General features: G+C 43.4%; 1 protein-coding gene across 3 annotated transcripts in view; it reads right to left on the bottom strand.

The window, feature by feature from the left end:
* Positions 1-2,219: 2,219 nt before the first annotated feature.
* The window catches only part of ARHGAP18 (Rho GTPase activating protein 18), a 116,841-nt gene continuing 106,034 nt past the window's right edge, over positions 2,220-13,026 (bottom strand). For all 3 annotated transcript variants that reach the window (XM_026013392.2, XM_072764546.1, XM_072764543.1), the window contains exons 13-15: positions 8,826-8,950; positions 4,928-4,989; positions 2,220-3,729 (exon numbers count right to left, since the gene is read on the bottom strand). In XM_026013392.2, the coding sequence (XP_025869177.1) occupies positions 3,638-3,729; positions 4,928-4,989; positions 8,826-8,950 (279 nt within the window). In that variant the 3' untranslated portion in view covers positions 2,220-3,637. The remainder of the gene's footprint in view (positions 3,730-4,927; positions 4,990-8,825; positions 8,951-13,026) is intronic.

Here is a 13,026-nt window from a genome sequence, read left to right as displayed (position 1 = left end):
TACCACATGCACATCACTCCCTTGGGGATCGCAGGCAAGCTCACAGTTAACCCACGCACATGCCACTGACCCCGGCCCAGGCCTCGGTCCTTCCATCGGCACAGATAACCGCCTAGTCGCCATGGCCACTTGGATGCCCAATGGGCACCTCGATCCCTCCTCCCTCACAATACCTGATTTGTCTTCGCCGTCTCTATTTCCGTTGTTGGAAGCTCCGTCTTCCCATTGCTCAAGCAAAAAATCTTGTAATTAGTCTTGATTAAAAATGCATTCTCTCTCCCTCATAGCGGGAACCCTATAGACCTCTGACTTCACATCCGGATTCTGACCACTTCGTATCACTCCATAGCTACTGCCCTTGCCAACAGCACCGTTTTGCTCTCAAAAACGTCTGAAACAATGAATTATAGTTGTCCTAGAACAAGACCACGATGTTCTTTCCCCCGTCCTCATCCCCATCCCAGTGTTACCTCTCTGACCCCCTCCATTTAACACACTCCCCTCCCCCCCAGCTCTGCTGCTACCCTTGCTAATCTTTGGGAAGCCAGGCACACTACTGCTTTGGGGCCTGTGTTCTAATTATTCCATGCACACACCTGGCAATTTTCTCAGTTCCTTCAAGTCTTTGTTATTAGATATTCAATGAGAGACTGTTTGCTACTGCAGGGAACCTATCCCTCCACCCTTCATCCCACTTATCCTACTCATCTCTTTTCTATGTTCACTGCACTTAACATGCTTTTCAACATATGAGGTGATTTTACTTGTTAATTTTTATTTAACTTATTATTTTGCTCACTGATGTATCTCAAGGGTAGGACATGCTTGGCACGTGTCAGTAGATGCCCAGTAAGTATCTGTGGAACGAAGAAACCACATAGACACGAAAGACGGATGTCCTTAGTGCCTCCTTAGGCATCCTTCTTTTCACCTTCCTGGTTCACTGTCTTTCCTCTTGTCCTGATCCTTCTGCTTGAAATAGACATTGTCAAAATGTCTCATCTTGGCTCAAAAAAACCCTCTCACCCCTCTCCCTCCCCACTCAACAGGTTAAGGGTAAAAGTCAGCCAATAAAAGGGAACTCGGGAACTCTGGAATCCCTGACCAATACTGCCACCTACTGATCAAGAGGCCAAGAGATCAGTAGGATGAAGTAGAACATGAAATCCAGTCAAACAAAAATCAGGAAAAGGCAATAATAAGACATTTCAGGAAGTCGGTCAAATAAGCTGCTTTTCCCAAAGAGCACCAGCAAGAAGTTTATGCTGAATGCAACAGCAGCCGTAAGCAAAGACTGTAAATAATTACAGTAACCCACTTCAGAAGAGAGGAAACATCTCTGAAATATTAACAGGGCAACAACGAGTCTTCTCTAAAAACCAGCTCTTAAGTTTTCAACAGCAACTCCCTTAAGGATTAAGCTGTTTGAGATTCATAACAAATATATTTGTTGTTTCCAATGTCCCCTCACGTACAAACAAAAACTCACCTACCACAAGATTTAAAGTTCACTACGGGGAAAAAAAAAATCATAGAAAAAACATTTGGGTTAATTCTAGGCCATTTATATTTGAGGCTCTACACTACTAAGCTCTTCCTCTTCAGAAGTAGACAAACATCTTCATCTTTCTTGATTATGTAAAGGTGCTATCGTTAAATATCAAGGAACAGGAGTCATGAGTTCCAAGGACCCGACATGCCATGGCATCTTCGTATGCGTTTACCATGATCTGGCGTTCTTCTCATTATCAAAACCCTCTTGTGTCCCTCTTTCCCCCACCAATACACATTCTGGGGAATAGTAAATGTGGTAAAAAGCTAGTTGATATATGTTTATGAAGCCATTTATCTAAATTATTACGTTCACTCCAGTCTTTGTTCGGAATTGTGGACTCCTAAAATGTATTGAGCACTAAAATTTGAGTTTGTATCATTAACTGCTTCCATTAGCTTAAAACTATTAAAACATTTCGGAGAATTAATATATATCATCAAAACTAGAAACAGGATACAATGTGTTTTTGAAAAATCCTTAAGAACAGAAGTTTGCATAAGGAAAAAACTAAGGTGGGAAACAATTTTCTATCTTCTACATGTCTTCCCAATTTATACAGGAGCAACAGGGCAATAAAAGTGGATTTTAACCAAAACAAAAACAAAACAAAAATATAGTACATTCATAAACACATAGGATTAAAAGTAATAATTCCAAGAGAAGATAATTTAGAAAAATGCATTTAATTATAAAAAATTTTTAAATAAAAAAGCAATGGCACAAATCACCACAATGTTATTTAAATGATCATATCCACAGGCTGCTCTTATAATTACATGCTAAAAATTTATGACTGTTCTCATTAACAGCATTTTCCCTCCTAACTGGAGTGACATCAAGAGCTTCTGAGAATGTGTAATTTTCCCTAAAATACTAAAAGTATCATAAACGCAGTGTGTGCAACATTCATTTACATCACCTTTTATTTACTACACTCTAAGCTCATAAAATATTGAAAGTTTCTCACTTCATTCCTCTTATTTACAGTTCAGAGGCTCATCTCTTGTCACAATATGGTTTGTGCATTAAACTCCCTGGGAATAGTACTTCCTGCAGCATTTTAATAAATTTACTCTGATTATTTAAAGTACAGAAATAAAAGCTTGTTCACAGGACTGTGTCATACCCAGAAAAAAAATAATTCTTCCTGCAGCCTTATTTATGAGCTTAAAAAAAATAATAATTCCCTGTTTCAGTACAATACATTCTTAACCATTAGTGGATCAATACCATCACGCGTGTTTAGTGTTTATGCTAATAGGACAATAGGCAAAGCCAGCTAAGACTTCGTAAATCTCACTTAGAAGAACATAGCATACATGAAGTGATTTGGCTTTCACTCGCTTGTTATCTGTAATCCAGTTATTCCACATGGATATATTTTATCTATTCTTAGGATGGACGTATTTAATAGTTGAGTAATAATTGGCAGTCTCTGACAGTTTTATTTTCTTGATAGTGGATATGGTTCTGTGCACGTGTCAGACAAACTGAAGACAATGCAAATCACTTCGTGTGATACAGCAAGAAGCAGTGGGATGTTCCCGTTGGAACAAATGATTCAAAGGGAAGAACATCAACGTTCGATAGTGACAGGAATACTGTTGAGTTTGGTCTGTTTTCGGATGGACTGTCTTCACGACTCGCCAAATACCTGGTATTGGCGATCTTCTCGGTTTTAAAAAGCAAACCTAGTTGGGGGAAGGCAGACATGAGGGGGAGAAAAAAGAGCAGCAGCACATATTTCTATGGATATGGTTTTAGGAGAGAAAAAGAGGGAGAGGGGAGAGAGCATGTTCTCACATTAAACTCACTGTTGCCTCTGGGCACCTCTCCCAGAGGGTGATGGCCACCAAGCTACCAAACTCCCTTTCCTCTCGCTCCAGAGATGCTGGTTTGCTCATCATATTGTTAACAATTAACATAATTCTGGCAGCAGCACAAATCTGTAACTTTTTAAGGCTTCATGGTGTCACTATTCAATGGTGGGGGACATTTGAACAATAGGAAAGTCCTGCCATTTGCACGCTCGCCCCAGCAAGTAGTCTCAGGAAGTCGTGGTGGATCTGCAGCCTCCACCTCCTAGGATGGCTTTGACTTTATGACCCACTCGGCGCTGGGGTTGAGCTGGAACAAGTCCTTCATGTACGCGTCGTCATCAAGGCAGCGTTCTCCTACCAAAGAGACACTGGGTCAGTTGAATATGGTGCAGGGGCCGGGATGTAATGTTAAGCTTATTCCTCATGGTTTAACTCTGAACTCTTACAAAATTTCAAAATATCCCTCCATCCTTTACCTCCCGTAACATTATAAGACTTGGCCAAAATACTGAAGTCAATTTAGGAGGCTTTCTCCAAAGGAATGGGTTTCAGATTAATTTAAGGAGTTGAAGATACTTTGCGTGAAGGGCTCTGAAATGGCTCATTCACCTTTATCATGAGTGGCAACAGCTTTGGGTCTACCCAAGTAAGAAACACCACTTCATTCCCAATTTCTAGGAGTAAAAATGCAAGACCAAATATATGAATATTTAAATAAGCCTTGCTAATAAGTTAACAATTCCAGGCTTCTAACAGTTGCAGTTTATTCAAATTTTAAGAGCATGCCCTCATATTCCCACGTTAAACTTTCAATATTTACTAATCCTTTTGTGTCCCAGGAAAATAATTCCATAAAACTTATCTTAAAATATTTCAATTATTACTTTGAATTAAACACTCTTTATTTGTTAATAATTTCACCCTGTGCCATTTTCGAGGGTCAAATAAAGAGAAAAATGTCACTTTAACTTTTAATAGGGATGAGTACAACCCACTGATAACTAAAAACGGGCATATAAAATATAAGGCACAGTCAAAATTAATCCATTCATTCTATTTCTATTTCTGAAGTTACCAATGTGCTTGTATGCGTACTTGTGCATTTTTGTGTTTGCCTTCGTGCGTGTGTGCGCATTATTTATTTAGAAGGCAATCAACAATGGCAAAAATAACTTCTGCTTTCACTAAAAATATCCGTACTGAGCCATAATAAAAAACGTAATCCTGGCCTTAAATTAGCTCGGCTACTTCCTTTATTAAGATGTGATGTAAGCATATAAAAAAGAAAGTTGTTTTGAAAAAGTTCATTAACGTCCTAGAAGCAGCTACTATTTTAAGGGAACTCGTCCTTGCTGAGGTTCAACGCAGATGGGCCTTTGCAGGGAGGAGCTCAAATAGAGCCTGAAGAGAAAAAGACCACTGAACAAATCCACAATATTCATCATCAACTTCTACATGTAACTTCTGATTTCACCCCCCAAAGATACAAATAATAACCACCGGCAATGTCAAATCAGCATATGTAACACAGAGAGAAACAAAATGTGCTTACCAATATTTCCTCCAATTTCATACAAAAAAACTTCCCCTTTCTTAAGAGTCTGGGCAATCCCACTATTAGGGACAAAACAAACTGATTAGTTGTATCATCAAACAGCTTGCAAGTAAATCACTTTAATGTGCTTGGGGAATTCGGGCTTGTATGGGAAATTCATAACTTGACACACTGTAATTATCTAACATTCGTATTTTCCCATCTGTTAAGTGTGCCAAATAGGTAATAAAAATGTCATACCTGTAAATTAAAATAAACAAATGGACTCATACATCTGAAGGCAAAATAATAAATCAGCATCTAAATTTGTAAAATTAAGAAGAAAAGTAACATCTTTGTGGCCAATAAAATCATCAATATGACCAACTGCTTTGCCAATTGGCAAAGGGGCCAGGAAGGTCCTCTTAAAACTATAAGAAGAAATGTTTCCACCTTAGTTCTTACACTGCATTTAGTCAGTAAGTATCCACCACATGTTTGCTGTGCTGACAGCTCACAGTACACAAGGTGAACTTCAAGCGTAAGACCCGGTTCATAACCTTCCCATGCTGACTGTTCAGGTACGGGAGTTACATACGCTCGAAGCAGAAGCAAATAGTCATTATGACGGCCTCAGAAGTAGAAGATGCCTTTGCAGATTTGTGCTCTTCAAAGAATAAACTCTTCCAGAGTATTCGGTTCAAATAAAATTCAGCAGTTTTTCATAACTCTGTATACAAGAAACCTGCTAAAAATTCAGACCCAGAGCTCTAGAAGCTGATCTCGCACATCTGGATCAAACCAAAGAACTTGTTTCTCAAAAGCTCTCTAATGGATTGTGAAGCTCTCTAATGGATTGTGAAGCCAAGCCAAAGCCTGGAAGGCTTTGCGGACCACTCCTGTAAGGCCCTGAAGACACACTCCCCGGAACTGCAGAGGGAAGAGGAGACCCGACTTTCATTCGAACCATCGTGTTGGGAAGCAGCGTCCCCAACCTGTCGTCCGGTGACTCGTCCGGGTTATCCAACTCCAGCTACTCTGTTGTCTGCAACATGACAGACACTCGGAGCTTTACATACACCCACACTTAAGATCCACCTGCTGACTCATGCCCTAGCCAAGAGACAGCTCGTTTTATTCCAAACCAGTGTATGCTTGTTTTTAAAATTAAATAATTATCTTTACTTATAATATAGACTATGATGCAATAAACTATCATCATAAGAAGTCATTATTTCTATGAAAACCAAGCTGAATGTCTTGGGAGACTTGATAAGACCATTTCTCCAGGATCTGGGTTCTTGTTCTACTTTAAAGAAACCTCAACTGGACTTCCTGGTAAATGCAAGCTTTGGGTCATGCTCATCAAGAAATCCAAAATTAAGGAAAAGGCAAGGGCCTTTATCAAGGCTGGTGAGTCAATGTGAAATTTATTGTATATTTACTTTATGTAAATAAAGTGTGTGTTCTTGTCTTTGGTGGAGAAAGTACGGGAGGAAAAGGATGGGGGAGGTAGGGTTTCCAATGGTCCCTACACAGGAGGAATGCAAAGGGGAGGGGAGGGGAATGTGGCAGAAGAGAACATATTTATAAACACTGAGGGTTTCACTTGTATGGTCCGAACAAGTAGTGCTATGTGCTTCACAGTCACTTCCCCAGCTCATTATGGCAGGACAAGGCCGGTCCTATTAGGGTCTACTCATAAACGAAAAGCTTGAGGCTTAAGGAGGTTACAAATCTAGCTTAAAATGAAATAGGAAAAGATGGCATTTGGATCCAGATCATCTGCCTTCAGCACCCCCAGACGTAAAGAAGGGAGCTGAGGAATAGCTGGGGCCGGGGGTAAGCAATGGGCAGAGATGTTTACCAGACTTTCACGTAGGTGGAGCAGGATGGGCATGAGGGAAGAGGCAGGAAAAAAATGGATTTGGGGCCCCTGGGCGGGGCTCAGCGGTGGAGCATCTGCCTTCAGCTCAGGTCATGACCCCGGAGTCCCGGGATCGAGTCCCGCATCGGGCTCCCTGCATGGAGCCTGCTTCTCCCTCTGCCTGTGTCTCTGCCTCTCTCTGTGTCTCTCATGAGTAAATAAATAACATCTTTAAAAAGAAAAAAAACAAAACAAAAACGGATCCCACTGCAGGGGGGCAGCAAATGCTCGTTTTACAAAAGCACCCCAAGCAGAAAATCCCAGTATGCGGAGGATAATTGTCACAAACCTCATGCTCTCTATAATGATATGCCCGGGACTAGCATGCTGTACCCTAAATACTAAAGTCACGGTTGGCCTGACAGTCTCGTCTTCTGTCACCTGCAAGTACAGCAACCACAGCACAGACTGAACTGGATGCTTGGGTCCTCGGCGTAGACGCTGTGTCAATAGCTGTGTCTGGCCCGAAAGGGCTGCTTAGATCTGACGTGTGGCCAGATGTCCTTCGGGCACCCCCCTGGGAGCGGGTAGGCGGGCACTCGTCCCCGGTGCGCACAGCGGCAAGGACTGGTATGTCCCAGGCCACAGCAGGGAGTGGGGAGGACGGGGGCTGATTTCATGAAGCAGAAACCCTCCAGGGAACCGATGCATCCAGCTGCTCCGGGGCTCTGCACCGCTGGCCCCAGGTCCAGGATGGCTTCTGGAACCTGGCTTGTATGGACAGTGTGGAAAGGGCAGCCTTTGCAGGAGGAAACCGTGCATTCAGAGTTCACCACCACCACCTATGCAAGGTGTGACCCTGCAAAGTCTTGATTTTCTCATCAGTTAAACAGAAGCAATAGCCATGCATGTGTCGTGGTGCTGCCAGGGGAGCGGGGCTGGCTCCCCAAGGGCCCGGGCCTTACCCACATGCCCGTCGTCTACGTCGCTCGCTGCCGTCCTCACTGCTCAGGCTTGGCTCTTTCCCCAGTTTATGAACCGGGAGTGAAGACACTTTACAGTGTATCTGTATCCCCTTCTGACCTGTGACAACCTTAACCAGAGCAGAGGCCTGTCAAGTATTCAAGGTGCTGTATTAACTCCAGAGAGGTTTTGGCACAAACCTCCGGGGCTGCCCTTGGACAGCACCACGCGGAGAGGATGCTCCGTGGAAGACCAGCACACAGAATTCCTAAGCCAAGACGCCCGGGCCCCGGATCTCCCTTTTAAGACATTTAGAGTAATTTTCAATGAGTGGAAATGAGGGCGAAATCATTAAAATAATAACTTTAGCTAAAAATAATTAAAAGGTCAAGAACTAAAAACCCAACCTACCTGTTAAAGCTCTAAAATTCCAGAAAAAAAAAAAATACAATGTCTCAAGAAGCAGATGCTCTGATATTATCAGAGGGATGCCAAGGGCTCCCACAGGCCGCCTCCCACGCCCACCAGCCCCAGCGCAGTGGAGACTGCTGGGCTGCGGCCCCCCTGCGGCTCCCCAGGGCAGCGTGCCGGGTGTGTAGGAGACCTCAGAGCTCCAGGCGCTGCATGTCCTCCCTCAATTCCTGGTTTTAAATTTCGGCATTTCTTTTTATTCGTCATAGCTCATAGAAAAAGTTGTATTTTGTATTGTTTGTTTTAATCCCACTGTATCTTATCTGGCCATTTTCCTAACAGCCTACATGTGGTGATTAACCTCCGATCAACATATTCTAGAAAGCCTACTGAGTGGTCTCGGGGGCCGAGCCCGCTGCAGGCACCGTGAAGGAATGTTCACACATCCTGCTCCAAACAGCCTCGACTCGCACATAAACAACCTCCAATGCACTAGACTCATTCCCACAGTCTAGTTGTCAAGTTGGCTCTTCTTTTCTGCTGGGAAGACCAAATTTTGAAGCACTTCACATCACCCGTACTTGTTTTTTTTTTTTAAGGAAGGTGGGGGGAGGGAGGGAGAGAGCACGTGTGTGAGTTATGCCACGGAATGATTAAAACAAAACAGGCCTCTACCTTTCTTGGCTGAGAAACCTGGCAAGCACATCACTGGCTTTTAGTTCTTCAGTTAGCTGTATTGCCATGGAAACTTTCGAGAGATGGGGAGCTTGCACTCGAATCACTCCCTGAGGAACATCAGCCTGCAAAGCAATAATGACATTGGAACGAAGCTGGCAGCAGCTGCAACGTGGAACTCTGTACAATGCATTACATGGTAAGTCTGCTCAACTACGACGCATTTTACTTCACTACATAAAAACCTTAACTACTGTATAATGTAATTTGCTAAATTACATCAAACCTCAAATATCCTCTTAATGGTGATAGGGGAACTTTATAATGCCGATGCAGTAATGCTTAATTATTTTTAAAGATGTAAAGAATGACAGCAATAACCATTACTGCCATATTAAGTGCTGATTTCTGAGTATTATCTACTAGAGAGCACTTCTTCATGTAGCAATTTATGAAATTGAATCAGAAAGAAGTTACTTTGTGTGCTCTCGCAATGTATGCATTTTAAAAATCTTCCTGCACATTGACAAAATCTCACAGAAATTCTTGCTCCTGAGAGCATTTAAAAAATCAAAACAAAAGAAACATACATTTCTATACGTTTGTATCATGCCCGTTCCTCGCTTGGCGAGTGGGTTCACATGGCGACCCGCATGCTCTGACCCCGGGTGACCGATTCTAAGTGCTCTGCCGATAGGTGTTAAGAACTGTCTCTATGTTGGGGACTATCAAAGATTGTGAGGACCAGCAAAATATGAGCTAGGACATTCAAAATATCTGGCTTAATTAATTCCTGGTTGTTCCACCACAATAAATAGTAATTTAGTATTTATAACTATATGTCACGTCCTTAGGACAAGCAGCACGCGCAAAGGCTTTACAAAGGACTTCCTACAAAACCCTGTTTAATTAAGCTAAAACTCACTAAGCATGGACTGCGTACCAGGCACTGTTCTAAGTCTACTCACCTAGCAGGTAATGAGACACACGCCTTTTAGTATTTTTTTGTGCTCACAATATCATCTTTTTGTAATGACCATGGTCTTGGATTGCTTTCATTCCCCCTCCCCCACACCAACGTAAAGCATTGGATACACCAGGAATGGAATTAATGTGACTTCTTTCAAATTTCAACCAAAATAACATGGCTTTAGAGAATGAGGCTACATCACAGTGCAGGTGCCTGCATGAGACTTGCACGTGCTTCTCAGTAACCTGCGAATTGTTGTGCGAGAAGCGCCAAGGGGAGAGGCTCGGGCGAGGCCGGACACGGAAGTGTGGGATTGTGCAGGACCACGGCATTCTCCCCCAGAGGGCCGCAGGCACATGTTTCAGCTGTGGGGACACTGCAGAGGCCCCAGGCCAACCTGGGAACCCTGCTCCCTCACCTGACCTCGTGGAGAACACTCCAGCCAAACAACGCGGGCCAGCTGGAAGAGCCTCCGTGTTCCCAGGGTCCTTTAACTTCTGTCCCTGGGGAAGAGGCTCAACCCCACCCCTGAAGGACACCCAATCCCAACCCATTCCCAGAGCCCTCAACTCCTGCTGCCATCCGGTCGGCCTGGCCCCTTGGCTTGGTTTGCTGACTTTCAATTTTCAGGGTGCAGATTTTGGTCCGACAAAGTAGTCTGGTCTCTGACCCCCGCCTTCCCCCTAGGATGCAAATCTAAGTTACCTTTTTCCTGGATTCTGTGGCAATTTGTTTTCATTTGTAACATTTGGAAAATGAGTGGCTTCTTCCAATGGATAGGGCCTTTTATTTGGTTATGTGCATTTTTTTTTCCTTTCACAGCAGCTATGAAATCAATGGGGTACCTTCTAACTCAGGGATTGTGCTGCACACACTCTTCCCTTGGGTTTCATCACTAGCCTATGTCCCACCGTGGTCATTCTACCTGCTGGCCCGGCCTCACCTGCTTCCTTATAGGGGGTGGAAAACAAGAAGCTGGCACAGAACACAAATGTTGGATTAAAATCGTAATAGCAACAGTCAAAGCACAGAGTCTGTGTTCATAAAATCCTAATCCACCTTGTCCACTCAATTAAGCAATAAATATCGGTATTTTGGATTCTCCGTCCATCTACTATTAGTATGGAGGGCCCTGAATAGGGGGCTAGGGTTTGCAGACACCCGAATACTTTATGCCCATTCAAGAAAGTCAGGAAATCTGCTCAAGTCACAGTGCCACATATCCTTACGTACAGGTTCTTCTTTGGCAAAAATAATAGTGGCAACAATTGTTCCCATAATTATATCCCATCCAACTGTAAAATATCAAGAAGGCTGGCAAATCTATGCCGACTTTTAAAGTGAAGATGACAATAAGCCTTTACATATAGGAGATCCACCAAAAAATGAGTTACAATACCAAAACGATCCAGAAAAATAATTTCCTGCCATAGAATTCAGGGACAGGACAACCTTCCTCTGCTCCCGGCTTTTCTCTCCACTATTCCCATGGTACATTCTATTGTTTGGGCCAAAAAAGCCAACCAACATGTGCTACAAACACCCAGGCTTTCCTATGTCGAAGTTCGTTCTCCTCCTCTTCTGTAATATCTCCTGCTATCAATATTTCAAGGCCCAACTCAAATATATCCAACTCCAAGGAACCTTCCTGATCCACAGGGTCCAAGAGACTCTTTTATGATGGGGTTCCACTATAGGATACCTGTGTTCTAGCTACATGCCACATGACTGCGTCACATCTGTAGCCAGCTATCGAATACTTATTGATGGCATGAATCACTCAAAAACATCTCTAAGAATGCTATGCTAACATTATTGTATTTCTCGAGAATAAAATAACGTACACTGACATGTATTTCCTAAATAGCAAAAAGACTGTCTTAGGAACATTTTCTAAAAGAAACAAATTGCGTCCATCTATCACATGGTATTTCCTCCATGAGTGAGAAAAGACAGGCAGGGAAAGAGAGGAAGGAAGGAATTCAAGGTGTTACGAGAGACCCTCCAGTCATTTACTTCTGCAGGGAGTCACCGACGTTGGCGTGCAGCTGCTCGTGGATGCGGCCACTCTTCCTACAAGACTCCTCTAATACGTTGGCATGACCTACGCTTTCTACGTGTGTTCAGAGGCGGTGCCAGAGACAGTATAACCCTGCTCCCTTATAAAATACAGCAGTCAGGTCAGTGTGGTGTTGGGGGTCACACCCAAGAGCAGCACATGTGACACACATGGGAATCCAGAGTCTCTCTGATAGAGTTTGGAAGGAAGAGACTCAGGGCCAAGCTACTGAGGACACTCAGGAGTTCTCATGTGTATGTGGAATGTCAAGGAATCGCCGTATCCTGGCTCTGGAGCAGATGGGGAGTGGCATGGGTCCAGGTGCCTCATGGAACCTTCCCCCTAGTGAGCAGAGGGTGGAGCTAGGCCAGTTCTGGATCAGCTTTAGCCCTTCCCGAACCACTAACCATACTATTTTGACTCCTTTCACATAGAACTGGGGCACCTGGGTGGCTCAGTGGGTTAAGCGTCTACCTTCAGCTCAGGTCATGATCCCAAAGTCTCACAATCGAGCCCTGAGTCAGGCTCCCTGCTCAGTGGAGAGTCTACTTCTCCTTCTGACCCTCCTCCAGGAAGGAAGGAAGGAAGGAAGGAAGGAAGGAAGGAAGGAAGGAAGGAAGGAAGGAAGGAAGGAAGGGCTGGAGGACTGGGATATGAGCACCTGTCTAAACCTTTTTTTGGCCGACAACGGCTCACAGTACCTTCCTAGGTCGACTGGTCACGTTCTTTGACAACTAAGAAGACTGCTCTAGCAGGGAAGCTGTGTGTGTGCATGCGCACATGAGTGTCTAAGACAGGAACAGTTCTTAAGTGTTTCCCTCTGTAGTGATACATTCCATCCAAATTCTCACAATAACAAGTACATAGAAGAGTCTGACTCACTTTGAAGCTGCCATGCCCTTCACTATTGGAGAAAAAAATGCATGTAACTGGCAGGCATAATGGTTAAAGATGGAGAGTTTAGAAGCTGGTTCTGGAAACCTTTTTTTCCCCAGATATCTTGACAAGGGTGGCCAAATGATATTTGCTAAAGACTATAAACAATAAATGATGCCAAGGCTCTAGTTTAAATGGTGTATGACAACTTCTATTAAGCTCCAAAATCATGCTACATCAAATACTCAAGCTATTAGTGCACTAATTACATTGAGCTGCCAAGCTTTGAACAGATA

The sequence above is a fragment of the Vulpes vulpes genome, chromosome 1 (genome assembly GCF_048418805.1).
Source record: "Vulpes vulpes isolate BD-2025 chromosome 1, VulVul3, whole genome shotgun sequence".
Lineage (NCBI taxonomy): Eukaryota > Metazoa > Chordata > Mammalia > Carnivora > Canidae > Vulpes > Vulpes vulpes.
This window is presented reverse-complemented; position numbering and strand designations above follow the sequence as displayed.